Here is a 21,651-nt window from a genome sequence, read left to right on the forward strand (position 1 = left end):
CTTTCCAAAAAATGTGATTAACCACAGTAAATTCATGATTTAACAAGGGAGGGGCAATTACTTTATCACATAGGACCATGAAGGTTCGGATAGCTTTTTCCCCCTAATAAGTACAATTATCACTTAAAAACTGCATTGTGTGTTTACTTGGGTTATTTTTGTGTAATATTAAAATTTGTTTGATGATCTGAAACATTTAAGTGTGACAAATGTGCAAAAAAATAAGAAATCAGGAAGGGGTCAAATACTTTTTCACAGCACTGTATTTTCTGCACTATGCAATGATATGGGCAGCGACCATGTAACGCTTTAACAACATACAGAATGCACTGGTTATCAAGGGGCAAAGTATTGACACATTTTTTTAAATTGAAAGATGAGCTTGGTTTTTGTTTGTTTTTTTAATCGCCTGAATGATCTGAATCTAGGATTACAGGGACTCTCCACAACTATATTCAACATATTCAATGTGTGGGACAAAATTGAGGCTATGATTTAAGAAGTTTGAGCTCTCCTGTGTCTGCAATAACAAGGACAACACACAGGTCTTTCCATCAAATGAACTCAAGCTTACGGACAATGTCAAATGTGATATAGCGAAGCACCTGAGTGAGTTTGGTGCGCAATTACGCAGGTACTTTCCCGAAACGGATGACAAACAACGAATTCATTATCCCTTTCATGCCCTGCCTCCTGTCCACTTACCAATATCTGAACAAGAGAGCCTCACTGAAATTGCAACAAGCGGTTCTGTGAAAGTTTTATTTAAATCAGAAGCCAGTGCCAGATTTCTGGATTGGGCTGCGCTCAGAGTATCCTGCATTGACAAATCGCACTGTTAAGACACTGATGTGCTTTACAACCACGTACCTATGTGAGAGTGGATTCTCGGCCCTCACTAGCATGAAAACTAAATACAGGCCCAGACTGTGTGTGGAAAATGATTTAAGACAGACTCTCTCCAATACAACCCAACATTTCAGAGTTATGTACATCCTTTCAAGCACACCCTTCTCATTAACCTGTGGTGATTTATTCAACATTTTCGATTAACAAATAAAGTGTTATATGGAAGATGGCTAAATAAAGATAAAAATGATTGAGTATATTATTATTTGTGCCCTGGTCCTATAAGAGCTCTTTGTCACTTCCCACGAGCCAGGTTGTGACAGAAACTCACACTCATTCTTATGTTTAATAAATGTATCGTATAACGTGTGTGTTAAAGGTCGACCGATTAATCGGAATGGCCGATTAATTAGGGCCGATTTCAAGTTTTCATAACAATGGGAAATCTGTATTTCTGGACACCTGTATTTTTTTTTTTTTTTTTTTACACCTTTATTTAACTAGGCAAGTCAGTTAACACATTCTTATTTTTAATGACGGCCTAGGAACAGTTGGTTAACTGCCTTGTTCAGGGGCAGAACGACAGATTTTTACCTTGTCACCTCGTGATTCAATCTTTCAACCTTACGGTTAACTAGTCCAACGCTCTAACCACCTGCTTTACATTGCACTTCATGAGGAGCCTGCCTGTTATGTGAATGCAGTAAGAAGGCAAGGTAAGTTGCTAGCTAGCATTAAACTTAAATTATAAAAATCAATCAATCAATCATAAATCACTAGTTAACTACGCATGGTTGATGATATTACTAGTTTATCTAGTGTGTCCTGCGTTGCATATAATCAATGTGGTGCGCATTCGCGAAACAGGACTGTCATTGCTCCAACGTGTACCTAATCATAAACATCAATGCCTTTCTTAAAATCAATACACAAGTATATATTTTTAACCTGCATATTTAGCTAAAAGAAATCCAGGTTAGCAGGCAATATTAACCAGGTAAAATTGTGTCACTTCTCTTGCGTTCCTTGCATGCAGAGTCAGGGTATATGCAACAGTTTGGGCCTCCTGGCTCGTTGCGAACTAATTTGCCAGAATGTTACGTAATTATGACATAACATTGAAGGTTGTGCAATGTAACAAGAATATTTAAACTTATGGATGCCACCCGTTAGATAAAATAAAATACGAAGTCTATGATTTGATAGAGCATTCTGACTGAGCGGTGGTAGGCAGTAGCAGGCTCGTAAGCATTCATTCAAACAGCACTTTCGTGCGTTTTGCCAGCAGCTCTTCGCAATGCTTCAAGCATTGAGCTGTTTATGATTTCAAGCCTATCAACTCCCGAGATTAGGCTGGTGTAACCGATGTGAAATGGCTAGCTAGTTAGCGGGGTGCGCGCTAATAGCGTTTCAAACGTCACTCGCTCTGAGACTTGGAGTAGTTGTTCCCCTTTCTCTGCATGGGTAACACTGCTTGGAGGGTGGCTGTTGTCGATGTGTTCCTGGTTCGAGCCCAGGTAGGAGCGAGGAGAGGGACGGAAGCTATACTGTTACACTGGCAATACTAAAGTGCCTATAAGAACATCCAATAGTCAAAGGTATATGAAATACAAATCGTATAGAGTGAAATAGTCCTATAATTCCTATAATAACTACAACCTAAAACTTCTTACCTGGGAATATTGAAGACTCATGTTAAAAGGAACCACCAGCTTTCATATGTTCTCATGTTCTGAGCAAGGAACTTAAACATTAGCTGTCTTACATGGCACATATTGCACTTTTACTTTCTTCTCCAACACTTCGTTTTTGCATTATTTAAACCAAAAATTGAACATGTTTCATTATTTATTTGAGGCTAAATTGATTTTATTGATGTATTATATTAAGTTAAAATAAGTGTTCATTCAGTATTGTTGTAATTGTCATTATTACAAATAAATAAAAAAATATAAAAAAATTGTCCGATTAATCGGTATTGGCTTTTCTTGGTCCTCCAATAAATCGGTATCGCTGTTGAAAAATCATAATAGGTCGACCTCTAGTGTGTGTGGCAAGCTTACAATGATGGCAAAAAAACAACATTTAAGAGTGCGCTGACCCTGGTGCTAGAGAGAGTACGCAGCTGGAGGTTGAATGTTTGAAGGGGTACGGGACTATAAAACATTTGGGAACCACTGCTCTACACTATACACCAGATGTAGCCTATTGTGTCTATAGAGCCTTGTAGCATCCACAAAGGGGCATGAAGCAGATTGGATTTTGAATGTCAATTCCGGCAACAACAAAAAAGGCTAGGTCATTGTGCGACACTTCCTTCCCCCTGATGCTCTTCCTCCCGACATGAAACGACTGACAGACAAACATCCACGCCCACACATCTATGGTGTAGCGATTCAACCAGAACACCTGAATCATTCCGTGTTCTGTGTTTCTGGAATGAACAGCCTTCCTCTGTGGTCATCTGCCTAAAACGTGCCGCATTTCCTTCACATTCTATTACATCACTTCACTTCCTGTAGTTCAGCTTCTTGTGTGTGCTGGGAACTAAAGAGAGAGTGTGAGTAGAAGGCAAATGCAATGCGTTCATGAATCGCCTCAATAACGGAGGATGTTGGTTATTGTGTGGTAGGCCTATATGATGATGGTCAATGCATTGTAATAGGAACTGATGCTTAGAAATAGACAGAATATACCTAAAAAGGGACAAGACTAACAGACCTTTGGAATAATGTAAGACCTTTGGCTATGTTGATAATTTTCTCAAAGTACAAAACTGTCACTCAAAAGGCTTCCGTATTCTTCGGTTTGGCTAGGTGAAAGAGTGTGCTCGCATACCTTTGACCTTCACTTGAAAAATGAGAAAAAAAGTGTCAATTTTGAGATGCCATAGCCAGCATACACTACCTAAAAAGTCTGAATTAATAGATAACTCAAGATATCGGTCATTAATTTTGATGTTTTTGCATAGGAGAGCTTAGGTCGCGCAATTTTACATCTATACTAAACAAAAATATAAACGCAACATGCAACAATTTCAACGGTTTTACTGAGTTACAATTCATAAAAGGAAATCAGTCAATTCAAATAAATTCATTAGGCCCTAATCTATGGATTTCACATAACTGGGCAGAGGCGCAGCCATGGGTGGGCCCCAGGAGGGAAAAGGCTCACCCACTGGGGAGCCAGGCCCAGCCAATCAGAATGTGTTTTTCTCCCACAAAAGGGCTTTATTACAGACAGAAATACTCTTCAGTTTCATCAGCTGTCCGGGTGGCTGGTCTCAGACGATCCCACAGGTTAAGAAGCCAGATGTGGAGGTCCTGGGCTGGCACGGTCACACATGGTCTGTGGCTGTGAGGCCGGTTGGACATACTGCCAAATTCTCTAAAATGATGTTGGAGGAGGCTTATGGTAGAGAAATTAACATTCAATTCTCTGGCAACAGCTCTGGTGGACATTCCTGCAGTCAGCATACTAATTGCAGGCTCCCTCAAAACATAATGCCACAGATGTCAAGTTATGTGACAAAACTGCACATTTTAGATTGGCCTTTTGTCCCCAGCACAAGGTGCACCTGTGTAATGATTATGCTATTTAATCAGCTTCTTGATATGCCACACCTGTCCAGTGGATGGATTATCTTGGCAAAGGAGAAATGTTCACGAACAGGGATGTAACCAAATTTACGCACACAATTGGAGAGACATAAGCTTTTAGTGCGTATGGAACATTTCTGGGATCCTTTATTTCAACTTTTAAACATAAGATTAACACTTTACATGTTGCATTTATATTTTTGTTCAGTATATTTTGGATGTTTGGTGCAGTATTTCTGAAGTGAAAAATGTGCATGAAAATTAGTCTATCGTTGAATGATAAACACTTAATTGAAGAATCCCTACTGTTGACCAATCACCAACGAAGTGGCGTAGACTTCGGCTTCCAAACTTCAGCTTCCCCCGAGAAAATATTACGCGCAAAAAAAAATCTGAAAAAAAAAAACCCTTGCTGAAGGCAAAAACGTTGTCGTAATATATGCAAAATGTTCCGTACTGTTTAGATGGGATGCATGCGGACACCTAAGAGAGACTCAAGCAGTTTCACTCAGAGGTGAAATATGTTCAGCTTTAGTGTTAAAGGAAATGAAGAATGAAGCCAGTGGAGCAATAGGAAGATGATCATGATTGAGAAACATCCCTAGGGTTTAAGACAAAACATCCTCCAAGCGGACTCACTTCCTGTACAGACCACCTCCATCGCACCGTGTGTGATATCAGCTGTTTGATATAGCTCACATCATTGGAATAGACAATGACTGAAAAACAACTTTACTATACATCACAGGCTGGCTCATTATCTTGAAGATAATAAATGCAATACACTCTCCATAAATCTTATGTTTGATGTTAATTGTATAAACTGAGCGATAAGCAGCCCGATTAGTAGTTTTGACATTAAACTTATTTATGTCGGTTTTTACAAAAAGCCATAAACTAGGAATTTGATATTCCTGTGTTTTATATACAATTCCACACCGAGTTTGTAATAACGGGAAATGTGAAAATTGTCCTTTTAGTGCGAGAGCGGTTTGAAAAGACCACTTTAAATTTCTGCCTGTTTTGGTGGGATGTTTTGGCCCACCTGGTGACCTCACCAGGCGGTAAATTAGTTAATAGATTAATAAGAGAGTTCCAAACCTCTCTGCTAATAACAGCTAGTTTTCAGTTTCCACTCCCAACTCTGACCACTCCCAGACAGTCCTAGCTAAATTCTTGCTTCAGAAATTGCTCTTCGCTAAGAAGCTATTGTTTCTTTTTGACCATTGTAATTGAAAACAATCGCAGTAAGGTACTTAATTGTTACCCAGAAATTATTTGATAGAGATAAAAACAGCTGCATTGGACCTTTAATGTGTGACCCTCACCTTGCACCGACCCAACTTGATCTCTCATCCATTTAAGCCAAAGGTTAATGTAAATTAGTTATGTTTGCCAAGTGTGTCAGTTGGACATCTAGATACACAGCAGACAAACCATTAACATTCCGGAGCTTGGTTGGCACCTTTGAAATTAAGCGTCTGCTTTCCTCAAGAGGCACAAGTCTCCTTGGAAGACAGTTTCCCAGCAAAATGTATTGCCTATACCCCCTCCCTAAGAATAAATAATTATCAAACCATGCTTGAACTCCTGAATAATCACAATATTTGATCAGTATGGACAAAAAGGCTCCTTTTTTTATTTTTTATAAATATGATTTGAACCTAGGTCCGGGCTCAAATGTCTAGGCTATTTGGGGACGTTTTTTCCTCATGCTACTCCATGATAGTCTGAGAAGGATTGAGACAGGATGCAGGGAACACAGCCGCCCTGACCTGAAACATCCTCTAAAATCAAAGGTGGGAAAATCGTGAGGGGAACGTGGTCTGGCGACAGCCAGGCACCACTGAAGATTGTAATCGAAAGTTAACTACAGCACAATAAGCTAATATTCAGGCTACATTACCTTAGCTTCAGACATGGCTACTGTGTAGTGTGATTCTGATGGTTCCCCAGCTGCTTGTCTACAGTTGCCAGGATCAGAGGATGGAAAAAATATACTTAAAAAAAAGGACTAGATGAAGAACCTTGACTACTTCATTCCCACACAGGGGAAAAAAAGCAGGCAATCTGGACAACAGGGCTCTGTGAAGCCAAGATCAGTCTATTTTAAGTCACATTAAAATTGAGATTTAGCATCTTATCATGATGACATGAAGTGGAAGGATGAGCTTTATTAATGTCCCCAGAACCCCAGCCAGATACTCGTCACCCTCTGTAAACATACTGGATCTCACCCCTACATGTGTAACAAGATCCAGATACAACCCAGAGTTGGAGAATGACAGGAAATAAGAGCTAATGTTTTTTATGACTGAGCAAAGAGATCGGAATGGGATGTGACAGAGAAAAGGCTCTCCTTCCTTGAACATTCTCACTTAAACAAATGCCTGTGCTTTGTCGTGGGGAGAAAAATATTTACCACGGTTGAGGATGGGCATTGCAATTCCAGACTTTACTTGATGGAAGCTGCATCCTGAATAGATGTTCGGCCATCGGCTTGTGAGAACACACAAATATGGGCATTGTTGTTTTATCCTCTCTGCCCTTCTCCCTGACCTGTTGATGAAGCTCTATCCCAGGCAAAGATGAGGATATGGTGGGAAGTGTTTAATTAGTGCATCTGCTCCTGTGTGTGTGTGTGTGTGTAACAAGTAGTTTACACATTGCTTCTTCCAGCCTAGCAGCTCTTCATGGTGACTGGCTACAGGGATATAGTGGGAGGGGCCTTGCCATTACTCCCATAGCTAGTAACCAGAGGGCCAACTACAGCTGAAATCAAGAGGCTGGAGGCTTAGTGAAAAAGGGGGAAACGTGCAGTCTAGGAATGACACCATCTACCCGGCGTACCCACTGACTGTATCCCCTCCTCCTGCCTATAAAAGAACCTGAAGAATTGGACTGTGTGCACTTCGATATTCCAGAGGATAGCAATACAACAATATTTAACCTCGAAAAACATTCAACTGAAAAGGCAGTGACCCAAAAGGAGATCTTTGGGTAACATTTTTACAATAACATTTTTGTTTTAATTCTTATAAATGTTTTATGTTGGCTTACTGGTGGTCTTGAGTGGCTGCCTGGCCCTGGGGGCAGGCTACAGGAAAACTACAGACCCAACAGCTGCTAAGAGACAGTACCAGATCCAAAATGGCCCGTGCAGCTACACCTTCCTGCTGCCTGAACAGGACAACTGCAAGACCCCAAGCAGCACCTACACCAACCTGGTCCAGAAGGACGATCCGGCAGAGTATGATGAGTCGGTCCAGAGGCTAGAGCAGCTGGAGAACATCATTGAGAACAACACACAGTGGCTCCTCAAGGTAAAGTCTTCTGCTTGACGTCACACAGCAACTTCTCTACTGGGAGTGCAGGTCTGTGTTCAATGCCGTCTCACACCTATTCCCATGGTATTACACTTTTTTGGGGTCCCTCTATTTTGTATGATATTTTACATCCCTCCAATTTGTATGTTGTGTGTTACTTGCATGTCCAGGTACACTCTGGTATAGTGCCTGCATTTAAAACGTAACAAGGAACTTGGTTCCGGATAACCCGTTGGGTGCTGTGAACCTTTCAGAGATTAAAAAGTAAATTAATGGTTCTGCTGCTCTGCCGTCATGTTACATCAACTTGAGATGATAAAGAGATTTTGCAGTTTTTGCAGCCTTTGGTATAGAGGTATAATTTGGAGGGGAGTGGGGGGGACAAACTGAGCTCATTATGTAGCCTACTGTGCAGAGGTGATGTTATGTAGTGTCATGATTTCCCACTCTGCACAATATTATTAAGAAGCTGCTTTCTATAGGAATGTCTCATTTCCCACCCCATCAGAAAAGATGAGTATACACACTAACTTTTCAGTGATGTGCAGACGCGTTATACTCCAGTCACCTTCGTTACTGCAAAGAAGGCTTTGAAAGACTAATTCAGATTTTTTAAATCCTCCTTGTAAGGAAGCAGGCAAGTGAATTGTGACATTGTCCTACTATTTGAAGGGGGCATCTTCACATGGATTCAGTCTTGAGCAATAAGAAAGCGAATGTGAGCCGAAGTAGGGAGAAAGTAGCCTGTGTCACAGAAGCAGGGCTGTGGTGGCTCTAAGTGGGTGAGAAGGGCCGAGTAGTGACAAAGCCTCTACACAGGTGCCCAGATGAAGGAGCTGCGCATCCCTTTCAGCGCTACTGAGCCATCACTTGTGTGAAAGGAACGAGCTCAGGCTACCTACATTCTTTCCCACTCTTTAGAGTTTGATTAATGATGAGGTCTATAGAGCTCTGACAAGACAAGCACAACTCATTGCCTGATCACACAGCTCACAACCAAAAAAAACAGACCCTGGCCTGAATCATTCCACCAGCTCAGTCAGCTGCTACTAAGCATTGGGGTACCTAGACCTTTTGTCATTGCCGTTTTATCAGAGCAGAGCCACTGCTTAAGAACACTTTATTTAGAATAATGTAGGCTTTGATGCTTTGAATTTGGCACTGAACATAATTTAGCTTTAAAGTAAAGACAGCAACTTTTAAGCTAAGGACAGTGATTGAGCTACTGTTTTAATAAGATGTCCTCACACCGGAAGAATACCTAGAAATGAAGCGGTTCAAATAGTGAATCTCTAGTCTTTAGACTCCATAATGATCCTTCATTCAGTTCATTAAGCATTTACTGCCTCACAGGCTTTTATCCTCCAAGGACAGATTTGTTACATGAGATACATTTGCGTAACTGTACTAAAATCTCAAATCAATTGACATGTATGATTTATGCTGCATAAAAGTCAGCGTAACGTGTGTTTGCGGTTAGGATTCGTCCCAAAGTGACTACTCCGGAAGGATTAAGAACTTTGTCATTAATATCTGTCAAGGAAAGAATTGCAATACATAATTGATTGATGTAAAACCAACATTAAGTGAGGGGAACTAATTTATAGGAGCTCTGCAAAGGTTAAGAGACTCCTGGTAAAAATTTGGTTGACTCAACGCATCCAGAATTCTGGAGGCATTGTAAAGGAAAAAGTAAGCTAGGGTCCTTTCATGTAATAGGGTCCTTTCATGCACATTACTACTACTAACAATTAACAAGCCTTATCCAAAATATAAGTATACATTTTCCTAATATAGTGCTAATGAACAAACACTTGAAATTGCCCTTTAAACATATAAATAATTTCTTGTCGTATATTGGCATTATACGTAATAACAGAGGAAAAGGTCTTCCTTTGAACTTCCCCATGTAAGACCGAGTCGAAGACAGAGGAAATCGTTGTACATCAACTGACGAAAAGACAATTTGTGAGAGCCAAGGTAATATCTCAAAATCTTGCACTGTCTCACTCTCAAAATTGGAAGACAGGATGAGGGACTTTGCTGTCGTGCCGGTAAAATAAAATGTCAGTTTGCCGTCACGCTTTTCATGTAAACCGGGTGTACAAACAAGAATTCCTCGTGGAATACTTAGAGGCAGGAGTGGAGTAAACAACTGATTAGATCATTTGCCGTCAATGGAATGTCCCGCTCGCAGTTCCGATGACACTCTTCCAGCCTCCACGTGCCTGTGTCCAGGAACACAGACAAGATGTAAGTGGAGAAAGGAAGACAAACAAAATTAGCACTGATTGCAGCACTTGTCATGGCAAAAAGCAAAATATACTTCCCGTTTTAAAATTGTCCCAATAGTTTACCTTTTTGGCAGATGGGTATACAGCCTAATTGTTTACGCAAACAAAGATCAGAACGACTAGGCCTACTAACGCTACTAATATCCTCTTGCAGTGTAAGACGCAGTGTCGTAGAGGATGCAACTCGTCACTCATCATTTCCATCCTGTTTACAAGACTTTCAGGCCTGATTGCCACTCAGGAACTCAATGCAGGAAAGAGCTTTATGATTGGGTTTGTTTTAAATCTGGCAGTTTCATTTTGACAGGTGGCTACTGGATAGGGGTACAAGACTCCTATTTAAAGCTCTTATTTGCTCTAAAGAAAATTATACAGTGTGGGACAGACAAGAGAGAAAAAATCTTATTTCAAACTTTTCTACAGGTAGGAATGTTACAATTATGAGTTTGCTTTCACGATGACTTAACCAAACTCATGTGAAGGCTCAGTCAGCAGTACCATTTAACAAAAAAAGAGCCTTAGAGGTTGAAAGGGCATTCCAGTGCAGTCCCCATTGACAGTGATACAATTTGATATGACCAAAAATGACCATATTAAAACGTTTTAATTTTTGGGAAGCTATTAATCCCTTGTGTAGATCAAATATGAATCAGCAGGGATGCTGGGAAAATATTCTCAGTCTTTCATTTTTGACCCCTCTGAAAAACAGAAGCACATGAACTTCCTGCCCCAATTTTTAGAGGCTTCAACATCATGTAATCTAAACACTTGTCAAAAATCCCTGGCCTGTCACCAGATAATTCTGCCCACTTGTACCGCTCAAGAGACTTCTAGGTCAGACACAAGGGGGAAAGCCATGAACTCCATGACAAGGCGGTAGTGCTTAAAAATAGTAATTCTAAAGAAAAACAGCCTATACTTCACTGTGACATCCATATGGTAAACGACAGTTTCGTACACAATTAATTTGAACCCATCACAATGGCCCAATAACTCTGCCAGGGGACAAGGCAGTACGCTCCAATCTTTATGCCCTGTACGAAATATAACCACTCCTTTTCCAGCTCCCCTACCATTGCTGAGAAAACATGGACAAAGGCCCAATATCATGGTAAATCACTTAAACCATCTCACTAACCTGCCATCATCAACTTTTCTTCATCCTTACTGCAGCTGGAGAACTACATACAGGAAAACATGAAACAGGAGATGTTCCAGATCCAGCAGAATGCAGTGCACAACCACACGGCAGCCATGATAGAGTTTGGATCTAACCTGCTGAGTCAGACCGTTGAACAAACACGGAAGCTTACTAACGTAGAGGCGCAGGTGAGGACCTTTTACTTAATATAGTTTTGAAAATATATGCTAAATGAATAAAACATTCAAAACCCAATAGCCTACACCAAACAAAAGTTATAAAAATGTGTAAAATATGAAAAAAATCAAATGCTGTCCAACAGGGCCAGGATTTGCTGTAGAAAGTCATTGACCTTTTGTGAACGAACTACACAGCATTTCCTGTTATTAACGGCATTGTATTCCCACAAGGGTCTATCAATTTGTCACAATCAGACATCCGTTTGTTCAAAGCCACCAACACCAGGTCCAATAGTAGCCCGACACATACCCAACATTCATGTAAACAACAAATTGGCACAGGATTTTGCTGAGTTCAGTTCCTCAAACTGGAAAATAAGAGGGGGCTTTCTAGAACCAGGAGTTCAATACGTCTGTGAGGAGACTTTCATTACATTATACAGCCACTTTCACAGTAGACCCTACATCCCCTGACCCCTTTCCAACATATCTGTCCTTTATTGGAATTTGATTGTTCTGTTTTTTCCTGTTACGAAACAGATTTTTCCGACCATCTAGGCCTATGCACATTGTGCTCTTTAGAAAGTGAAGCGAACCACAAAACCGTGTTTGCACATGAAGTGAGATAGGACTGTTACAAATCGAGTTTGGACTGAAATTGTAATCAAGTTAAGCGCTACTATTACAAGATAAGTGTATTGAGGCCCTGTATTGTATTTAGTGTACTGTAAATGTTTTCAGTGAAAGGGAAAAAATCTAAACTGATGGCGGGCTGTGCACAATTTATTTTTAACTGTAGCTGATCCAAAAGTATTGCAGTGAACTGTGGAATTGTTTGTGAAACAAATTACTCAAGAGAAAAACAGGGAGATGTCAGAGTCCATCCATTACATTATACCAATTTGAGATTTTTTCTAACCAGGAAAGACCAAGTTTTCATTTAATCATACCACATCCCTAATTGAGAGAGTACCTCAAGGACAGGTTGTGAAATTACAGAAGTAAAATGACTTGTTCATTTGGTTCTTGCCAAATATTCAACATAATGACAAATCAAAATGGTGTTTACTTAATTTAATCTGTAAAGGGCTTGCAGCAATTACTAGCTCCATCTAATCTAAAATTTCTAATTAATCTTTAGGTAATAAATCATACAACTCGGCTCGAACGTCAGCTTCTTGAGAACTCTCTATCAACGAGTAAGTTGGAAAAACAGCTCATTTTCCAAACAAATGAAATAACCAAGCTGAATGACAAAAACAGGTAAGGATATTTGTTTGCATTAACAAACTTCACTTTCATTCAGGTGCCCCATCTCTAAATCATGCTTCAACTAAAACAAGGCTACAAACACTAGACAGTAGCCTAAATAGTTAGGCTAATATTTCCTGTGTTTTCTGTTAAACACATTTTTGCCTAATTGTAGGCTTATATGTTCTGTTCCCGTAAAACAATTTGCTTCTTGATATGAAATACTACAAGACCAGTAATGCCAACCAGCTCTGCTACGGGTTTCTGAGCGTGTACCTTGCCCTTGTTCCTCCCCAGCTACCTGGAGAAGAGGGTGGGGGAGATGGAGGAGCAGAGGCAGGTGGAGCTGAAGACGCTGAAGGAGGAGAAGGAGCAGCTCTCTACACTGGTACTGAGACAGACGGCTGTCATCGAGGAGCTGGAACAACAGCTGCTGCGGGCCACCACCAATAACTCTGCCCTGCAGCGGCAGCAACAGGAGCTGCTTGAGACCGTCAACAACCTCATCTACACAATCTCTATCCCCACAGGTGGAGGTGGGTGACACTATGACAGCGTCTGGTAGACTTAGGAGGGGGCTACATTGGCATCACTGATTAAGACCAGAATGCTATGGGCAATTCAATTTTTGTAGCGTAACTAATAAGCCACAGTTTAGTAAAATATAGAATGTCAATTGTTGATCAAATCACAACCTTTGAAAAGTCACAGTATACTAGTATGTATTTACAGTGCCTTCTCAAAGTATTCAGACCCCTTGACTTTTCCACATTTTGTTAGGTTACAGCCTGCTTTTCCCCCCTCATCAATCTATACACAATACCCCATAATGACAAAGCAGAAACAGGTTTAGACATTTGGGCTAATTTATTAAAAATAAATAACAGAAATATCATATTTACAAAAGTATTCAGACCCTTTACTCAGTACTTTGTTGAAGCATCTTTGGCAGCGATTACAACCTCGAGTCTTCTTGGGTATGACGCTACAAGCTTGGCATACCTGTATTTGGGGAGTTTCTCCCATTCTTCTCTGCAGATCCTCTCAAGCTCTGTCAGGTCTCTGCAGAGATGTTCGATCGGGTTCAAGTCTGGGCTCTGGCTGGGCCACTCCAGGACATTGAGACTTGTCCCGAAGCCACTCCTGCGTTGTCTTGGCTGTGTGCTTAGGGTTGTTGTCCTGTTGGAAGGTGAACCTTTGCCCCAGAGTCTTTAGGTGCCTTTTGGCAAACTCCAAGCGGGCTGTCATGTACCTTTTACTAAGGAGTGGCTTCTGTCTGGCCACTTTACCATAAAAGCCTGATTGGTGGAGTGCTGCAGAGATGGTTGTCCTTCTGGAAGGTTCTCCCATCTCCACTGAGGAATTCTAGAGCTCTGTCAGAGTGACCATCGGGTTCTTGGTCACCTCCCTGACCAAGGCCCTTCTCCCTCAATTGCTCAGTTTGGTCGGGCGGCCAGCTCTAGGGAGAGTCTTGGTGGTTCGAAACTTCTTCCATTTAAGAGTTATGGACGTCACTGTGTTCTTGGGGACTTTCAATATTGCAGACATTTTTTGGTACCCTTCCCCAGATCTCTGCCACGACACAATCCTGTCTCGGAGCTCTACGGACAATTCCTTCGACCCCATGGCTTGGTTTATGCTCTGACATGCATTGTCAACTATGGGACCTTATATAGACAGGTGTGTGCCTTTCCAAATCAATTGAATTTACCACAAGTGGACTCCAATGATGTTGTAGAAACATCTCAAGGATGATCAATGGAAACAGGATGCACCTGAGCTCGATTGTGAGTCGCATAGCAAAGGGTCTGAATAGTTTAGTAAATAAGACATCAGTATTTTATTTGTAATAAATGTGCAAAAATGTCTAAAAAACAGTTTTTGCTTTGTCATTATGGGGTATTGTGTCTAGATTGCTGAGGATAAAAAAAAAGCATCAATTTTAAAATAAGGATGTAATGTAACAAAATGTGGAAAAAGTCAAGGGTTCTGAATACTTTCCGAAGGCACTGTATGTTAAAGTACATGTACAACTTTGCTGTATTATCAATTTGATCGGCCCTCCACTTTTTGCAGGGAACAAGCCTACCATGATGCAGGACACACCAACCACATACCCAGACTGTGCTGCTGTCTACAAGTCAGGAAACACAGACAGTGGAGTCTACTCACTGACCCTTCCCAATACTACACAGGAGATTAAGGTAGAATTAAACTTTTATGTTAATATTGGTCCTATTCAAGCTATAAGCTCCCAACATTAAATCAAAAGTACAATCACATGGAGACTAGTTAAGAAATAAGTAAAACATTTCTAACACCACAGCCAATCCGTTAATTCAGAGTAAATTCAAATGTTCTCAGCCTTTGGTTTGTTTTGTGCATGCCCGAGCTCAAGTAGGGATCTCCTTAGATACTTTTCAGTGGTTAGAGTTAGACTCTGGCACATCACTTGTTTTAAGAAACCTCCCATTCCATTCAACTAGACTGAGAAGGCACTGCTTTTGTCAAGTTTGCTGCTGAAGTCAAAAGTCCCTCAGTGTAGTCAAAAATCTGAATTTATTATCATTGATAGTTGGAGTAATCTATGTTTTTTGTTTGAAGGCTTACTGTGACATGGAGACAGAGGGGGGTGGATGGACAGTACTACAAAAACGATTTGATGGCCGTGTTGACTTTCACCGTACGTGGAAAGAGTACAAAATGGTGAGAGCTAAAGGAAATTATCCAAGTTCCACAGCACAAAGATTAGATAACACTGCCAAGTGTCAACAAACAGTGAAAAATGTTTTGTTAAAATATCTCAGAATGCAACTCAACTGTGACATTGTGATCATGCTAAAGGTGAATCATTGTTTTATGTTCTTTCAAAGGGCTTTGGAAACCCTTCAGGTGAATACTGGTTGGGAAATGAGTTTGTTTCGATACTGACCAATCAGCACCCATACGTCTTGAGAATACAGATGATGGATTGGGAGGAAAACGCAGGATTCTCACTATATGACCAGTTCTCTCTAGGCAGTGAAGCAGAAAACTACAGGTAGGCCTACGTTTCCCAGGTGTGGTGTCTAAATATAGGCTACATATGTAATGTAAAAACAATGTTGGGGGAGTCTGTGTGTGTGGAGGACCATTGAATATAGGTGATAGCTTTTATTACTTTGCGATGTGGACTGAAATACATCATAGCTGCATAAGAGTCCATTAACATTACTATATCAAAACATTTTGTGTAAACTATTATAATGAAATGGTGTGCAAGTCATGTTCTTGAAAATCAACAAATGACAAACAAAACATTTAACTTGCCTGAAAATACACATAAATACATGGGGTGGAAGGGTCACCAGTACAAAACAAATGTGTTGCCATCTAGAAAATGTTTTGGATCTGTGACACAGAAGGCTAAAATGAATCAGTCTCCTAAACCTTCAATCTGTACCCCTAGACATCACCAGCGCCTGCTAGAACATAAGCTGATTTCAAGGAGAGAGCCGATACTTCCTTTCTATTTGAGCAGCACACCTCAACTCAAGCACACTCCTGTTACATTAATTCCTTTAGTCTCAAAGTATATCCAATGACAATTCTAGAGCCAGACAAAGCTGATTTCCATATAAATTATTTTTATACTGGAATTGAGAGGCCACAAAACAATGTAGGTCAGCATTGACATCAATATCTCATCACCTGCGTTAAAATTTTGTACAGAATGAATGACAACCAAACCATTACAGGGCACTTCTTTCAGAAAACCATGCTGCAGCTTTCATGAGTCACTTAACATCTAAATGACTAGTGTGTAGACATAGCCTATAGATTCTCATGGAGCACAAGAAAGGTTAAAAAGTCAGTAAAAAAATAAATAAATAAAAAGTCAGTAAAAAAAAAACGCATCTACAAATACACCCTCTCCTGTACATAGTTTACTGCTAGCAGAGTAAGGAATACATGGCGGACTCAATTCCAGCATTTCCCGTATATTGTAAAAAGATTCATAAAAAATAAACAGCACCAGTGAAAGTTTGGACACAGCTACTCTTCATTTTTACTATTTTCTAAATTGTGGAATAATAGTGAAGACATCAAAACTATGAAATAACACATGGAATCATGTAGTAAACAAAATCAAAATATATTTGAGATTCTCCAAAGTATCCACCCTTTGCCTTGACAGCTTTGCACAATCTAGGCACTCTCTCAACCAGCTTCATGAGGTAGTCACCTGGAATGCATATTAACTAACAGGTGTGCCTTGTTAAAAGTTCATTTGTGGAATTTCTTTCCTTCTTAATGTGCTTGGGCCAATCAGTTGTGACAAGGTAGTGGTGGTATACACAAGATAGCCCTATTTGGTAAAAGACCAAGTCCATATTATGGCAAGAACAGCTTAAATAAGCAAAGAGAAATGACAGTTCATCATGACTTTAAAACATGAAGTCAATACGGAACGTTTCAAGAACTTTTAAAGTTTCTTCAAGTGTAGTCGCAAAAAGCATCAAGCGCTATGAAACTGGCTCTCATGAGGACCGCCACAGGAAAGGAAGACCCCGAGTTACCTCTGCTGCAGAGGATAAGTTCATTAGAGTTACCAGCCTCAGAAACTGCAGCCCAAATAAATGCTTCACAGAGTTCAAGTAACAGACACATCTCAACACCAACTGTTCAGGGGAGACAGCATTAAACAGGCCATGTTCGAATTGCTGCAAAGAAACTACTACTAAAGGACACCAATAACAAGAAGAGACTTGCTTGGGCCAAGAAACAAGAGCAATGGACATTAGACCAGTGGAAATCTGTCCTTTGTCGGAAGAGTCCAAATTTGAGATTTTTGGATCCAACCGCTATGTCTTTGTGAGATGCAGAGTAGGTGAACGGATGTGTGGATCCCACCGTGAAACATGGATGTGGTGTGATGGTGCTTTGCAGGTGACACTATTATTTATTAAAATTCAAGGCACCACAGCATTCTGCAGAGATATGCCATCCCATCTGGTTTGCGTTTAGTGGGACTATCATTTGTTTTTCAACAGGACAATGACCCAACACACCTCCAGGCTGTGTAAGGGCTATTTAAACAAGGAGAGTGATGGAGTCATGCATCAGATGACCTGGCCTCCACAAATCACCCGACCTCAACCCAATTGAGATGGTTTGGGATGAGTTGGACTGCAGAGTGAAGGAAAAGCAGCCAACAAGTGCTCAGCATATGTGGGAACTACATGATTCCATATGTGTTATTTCATAGTTTTGATGTCTTCACTATTGTTTGACAACGTAGAAAATAGTCAAAATAAAAACCCTTGAATGAGTAGGTGTGCCCAAACTTTTGACTGGTACTGTATATAATATATTTAATTTTCGGGATGGTAAAACGTTTTCATTGTAAACTTAGACTAAAACCATATATAATGAAGATAATGGAGGCATTCTTTTTGTATAAGATCATCTTTGCTGAAAAAAAACCCAGAAAAAAAACACATAATTCCTTCCCTAAACTTGGGTCTTTTGAGGAATGTCAATCACGTACTTCCTCCTCACAGTGTATTTCTCCGTTTTCATTTCACAGAATACACCTTAAAGGCTACAGTGGCACAGCAGGCAAAATTAGTAGCCTTGGTCAGCCGGGAAGTGATTTCAGCACAAAAGATGCAGACAATGACAAATGTGTTTGCAAATGCTCACAACTGACAACAGGAGGTAAGGAACAGGTTCATTTGCAAATCACCTTTGAGTTTTCACTGGCCTTTATTAAGAAGATCACTTATTCCCTTCATTATTCCCTCCACTTGACCCCCCCCCCCCACAAGCTTTGGTACTTCTCCCAGAAATCTACAAGAAAGTTAAAAGACCTCTTGTTTTTTCTTTCTGTTGCGGGGTCAAGGTTCTTGAGCAAAATTAGCTCAGAGTTAATCACTGATGAGCTCATTTGGGAATTCTGCCCCTGCAACTGCTGACATTAATAGTCTGGGAACTGAGGAGTTTTTCCCCTCCCTCTCTTGGAGCTCAGAATAGAGGTCCTGCTCCATGTCACTGACATTTGGACTGCTTTGGGGCCAGACTTGGACTCCTTCAGTGTATCAGTGTCTGCTTACTTGACATATGAGAGGGTCTTCTCCAAATGAGAGGGTCCCCTCAGAGGTCTTGCACAGAGGAATCCCTCTACCTCAGGGAATTGTTGGGGATAACCAGCTGCATATTAACGAAATAGGACTAAGATGACAGACACCCGGGGGGAATGACCTAGACTAGCTTGCACTCCATGTGATAACAATCCAGACCTTCCCATTTAACTCAACAAAGAGGTACAAAAGTGTGCAAGTTTGTTGTAATGTGATAATTCAAAGCATCAATGTTAGAAGGAGAAGCACAGTTACTTATTGGGCATGTTGTCTTATAGACAATGCACATTCTGAAAACCCTCAGACTGACAATCTCGTTTTCTGCTTTCCTAGGCTGGTGGTTTGACGCCTGCGGCCCCTCCAACTTGAACGGAATATTTTTCCAGCAGGGCCAGAACTCAAATCGATTCAATGGAATCAAATGGTACTACTGGAAAGGCTCAGGCTACTCACTGAAGTCCACGACAATGATGATCAGACCAGTAGACTTCTGAGGCTGTGACAGAGACATGCCTCTCACAGACATGCATAGAATGGAGAGCAGAGCTCTGTCACTCTGGGAAACAACTACACAGACAAACAAAAAGACCAAACAGACCAAAGTGCTCCATAACAGCAACCTCATCACTTCCGAACATTCCACAAGGGAAGGAACAATTTGCTTTGCTCCAACAAGTCACTTTTTTTATTTTTTATTAACTTTTGTACAAAATGGACAGGTGAAGACTAGCAGAAAAGTCTATGAACTATCTATACTCAGAAATATATGGGCTTTGGACTGCATAACCAACCAGAACAAGGCAGTCAAAAGATGACCAGTTGGAAATCTTGTATTTATAGCAAACTGGAACTGTGGTAGAGATAACAGTATTGTTTTCTATTAATAAGCAATACTAGGGGAAATGTCAGTGTGTAACACATTGCAAGGTTGACAAAGTTAATTTTGTAATAACGATATTTCACCCCATTACCATTTGATACAATGAATTGGAAAATAAGTTAAATTTATAATGTAAAATAAAAATGTAACAATAGCCCTAATTTTAAAAGCCAAGAAAACTAGGGTACAAAGCACAATACTTCATACATATCAAATATGAACATAATGCAAAAAGGCAATCTGTAATGAATCTACGGCTTTTCTTCCTTAGAGAAATTGTACATACTCCGTGCCTTCAGAAAGTACTCATACCTCCCTGGTCTTTGTGGTTGAATGTGTTTGAAATTCACTGCTCAACTGAGCATCCTTACAGATAATTGTATGAATGGGGTACAGAGATGAAAGTCATTAAAAAATCAACACTATTATTGCAACTTACTACGTGACTTGTTAAGCACATTTTTACTTCTGAACTTATTTAGGCTTGCCATAACAAAGAGGTTGAATACTTATTGACTCAAGACATTTCAGCTTTTCATTTCTAATTCATTTGTAAAAACATCATTACATTTTGACATGAAGTATTGTGTGTTGGCCAGTGACACAAAATCTCAATTTAATCAATTTTAAATTCGCACTAAGACAACAAAATGTGGAAAAAGTCAAGGGGTGTGAATACTTTCTGAAGGCACTGTACATTATTTAATTCAAATGTATAGATGGTTCACAAAATGTATTAAAATCAATGTGATAACTTTGATCGGCATGTTACTCAAAACATGTCATCAATGTCAATTAACCTAATTATGCAAGCACACGTGATATCAATTGCAAATCCTAAAGTGTGTTAAACTTTTTCCATGATTACTTCGACTTCCACCTCTTTTGCCTGACTTAGACTACATACTCTCATGACTCCAATCTGTACAATCTATCCAGTACTATGGAGCATATCTGCTTATATTTATCAATCTAATTTAATTGTTTTATTGTAGAAATGCGATTTATGGTCATAACTTATTCATGTAATATACTTCACCCATTGTTTTGTGAACATTCGGGATCACAAGTTAATTTCACTTAATTCTTCTAAGTGACTTGTGGTATGAGTAAGATTAGTCTATTTGGGACTTTTTCTATGTGGAGTATGGATAATGGTTTTGTCAACGGCAGGAATGCAAACAAAGACTTTAGAACTTAATTCCAATCATGTTGAAAGTACAACCTACAGTTCTTATGTGTTCATTCTGCTTTAACACAAAACATAAAATATTTGTTTTAATGTCTGATGTGTCATATGCCTTTGCTTTAAAAATGCCTTTAACTTTCAATTCAGTTAGATTTTCTGCAAATATCAGACATTTTTAAGGAACGGCCAGGAAGCTATTTACCTCAACACAATCCACAAGACAGAGGAATCAGCACAGATGGAGTATGTGTCAGGTAAAAATGCTGATTGGCCCCCCATCAAAAAAGCCTTTAGGGAATGTGTGGATTGTTATGGCCACCACAACAGAACTGTGTGTGATTTCAAGAGGAAATGTGATGAGACATATTCTATACCAAAACACCCCTTCCCCTTCACAGATGCAGGACAAAGATTCATGAATGAAGGAGGACAGGAAGAGGCAACATCCACATCTGACACAGGATGCCGGAGTAAAAAACAACCGCCTTAAGTTAATGAATGGCAATAAAATTAGCAGGTTTCCAACCCACTTCCTTCTGTTTGGAATTCCAGGTCTATGATAGTCAAAAAGATGGTAAACTGACCAGGCTATTTCATTATAAAAGCATAGATTTAACCAATTTGACCCCAAGGGCTATGCGTTTAGATATGAATGGTATACAATATTAGCAGAATCTTCAGTTACTTACAGATGCTGCTGGAAACTGATCTGAAAGTTCATATGGTTCTTCTGGAATCCATTGTCTTTGCTCCAAACACCACAAAATCTGTTTAGGGGAAAATTACTAGAGTTTACCATTGGCCAGAATTTTTGAGCTGTG

General features: G+C 40.0%; 2 protein-coding genes across 2 annotated transcripts in view; one reads left to right on the forward strand and one right to left on the reverse strand.

The window, feature by feature from the left end:
• Positions 1-21,651, reverse strand: part of LOC129860177 (microcephalin-like) — a 50,043-nt gene that overhangs the window by 11,585 nt on the left and 16,807 nt on the right. Inside the window, exon 13 of the mRNA XM_055930558.1 lies at positions 21,520-21,597. Coding sequence (XP_055786533.1) covers positions 21,520-21,597 — 78 coding nt within the window. The remainder of the gene's footprint in view (positions 1-21,519; positions 21,598-21,651) is intronic.
• angpt2a (angiopoietin 2a) lies at positions 3,268-20,927 on the forward strand. Its single transcript, XM_055930570.1, has 9 exons — positions 3,268-7,771; positions 11,242-11,397; positions 12,530-12,651; positions 12,937-13,175; positions 14,716-14,843; positions 15,244-15,345; positions 15,513-15,679; positions 18,209-18,339; positions 19,095-20,927. Exons 1-9 carry the CDS (start codon positions 7,490-7,492, stop codon positions 19,253-19,255), a joined length of 1,488 nt encoding a protein of 495 aa, XP_055786545.1. The 5' UTR covers positions 3,268-7,489; the 3' UTR covers positions 19,256-20,927.

This window comes from Salvelinus fontinalis, chromosome 1, assembly GCF_029448725.1.
Source record: "Salvelinus fontinalis isolate EN_2023a chromosome 1, ASM2944872v1, whole genome shotgun sequence".
Taxonomy (NCBI): Eukaryota; Metazoa; Chordata; class Actinopteri; order Salmoniformes; family Salmonidae; genus Salvelinus; species Salvelinus fontinalis.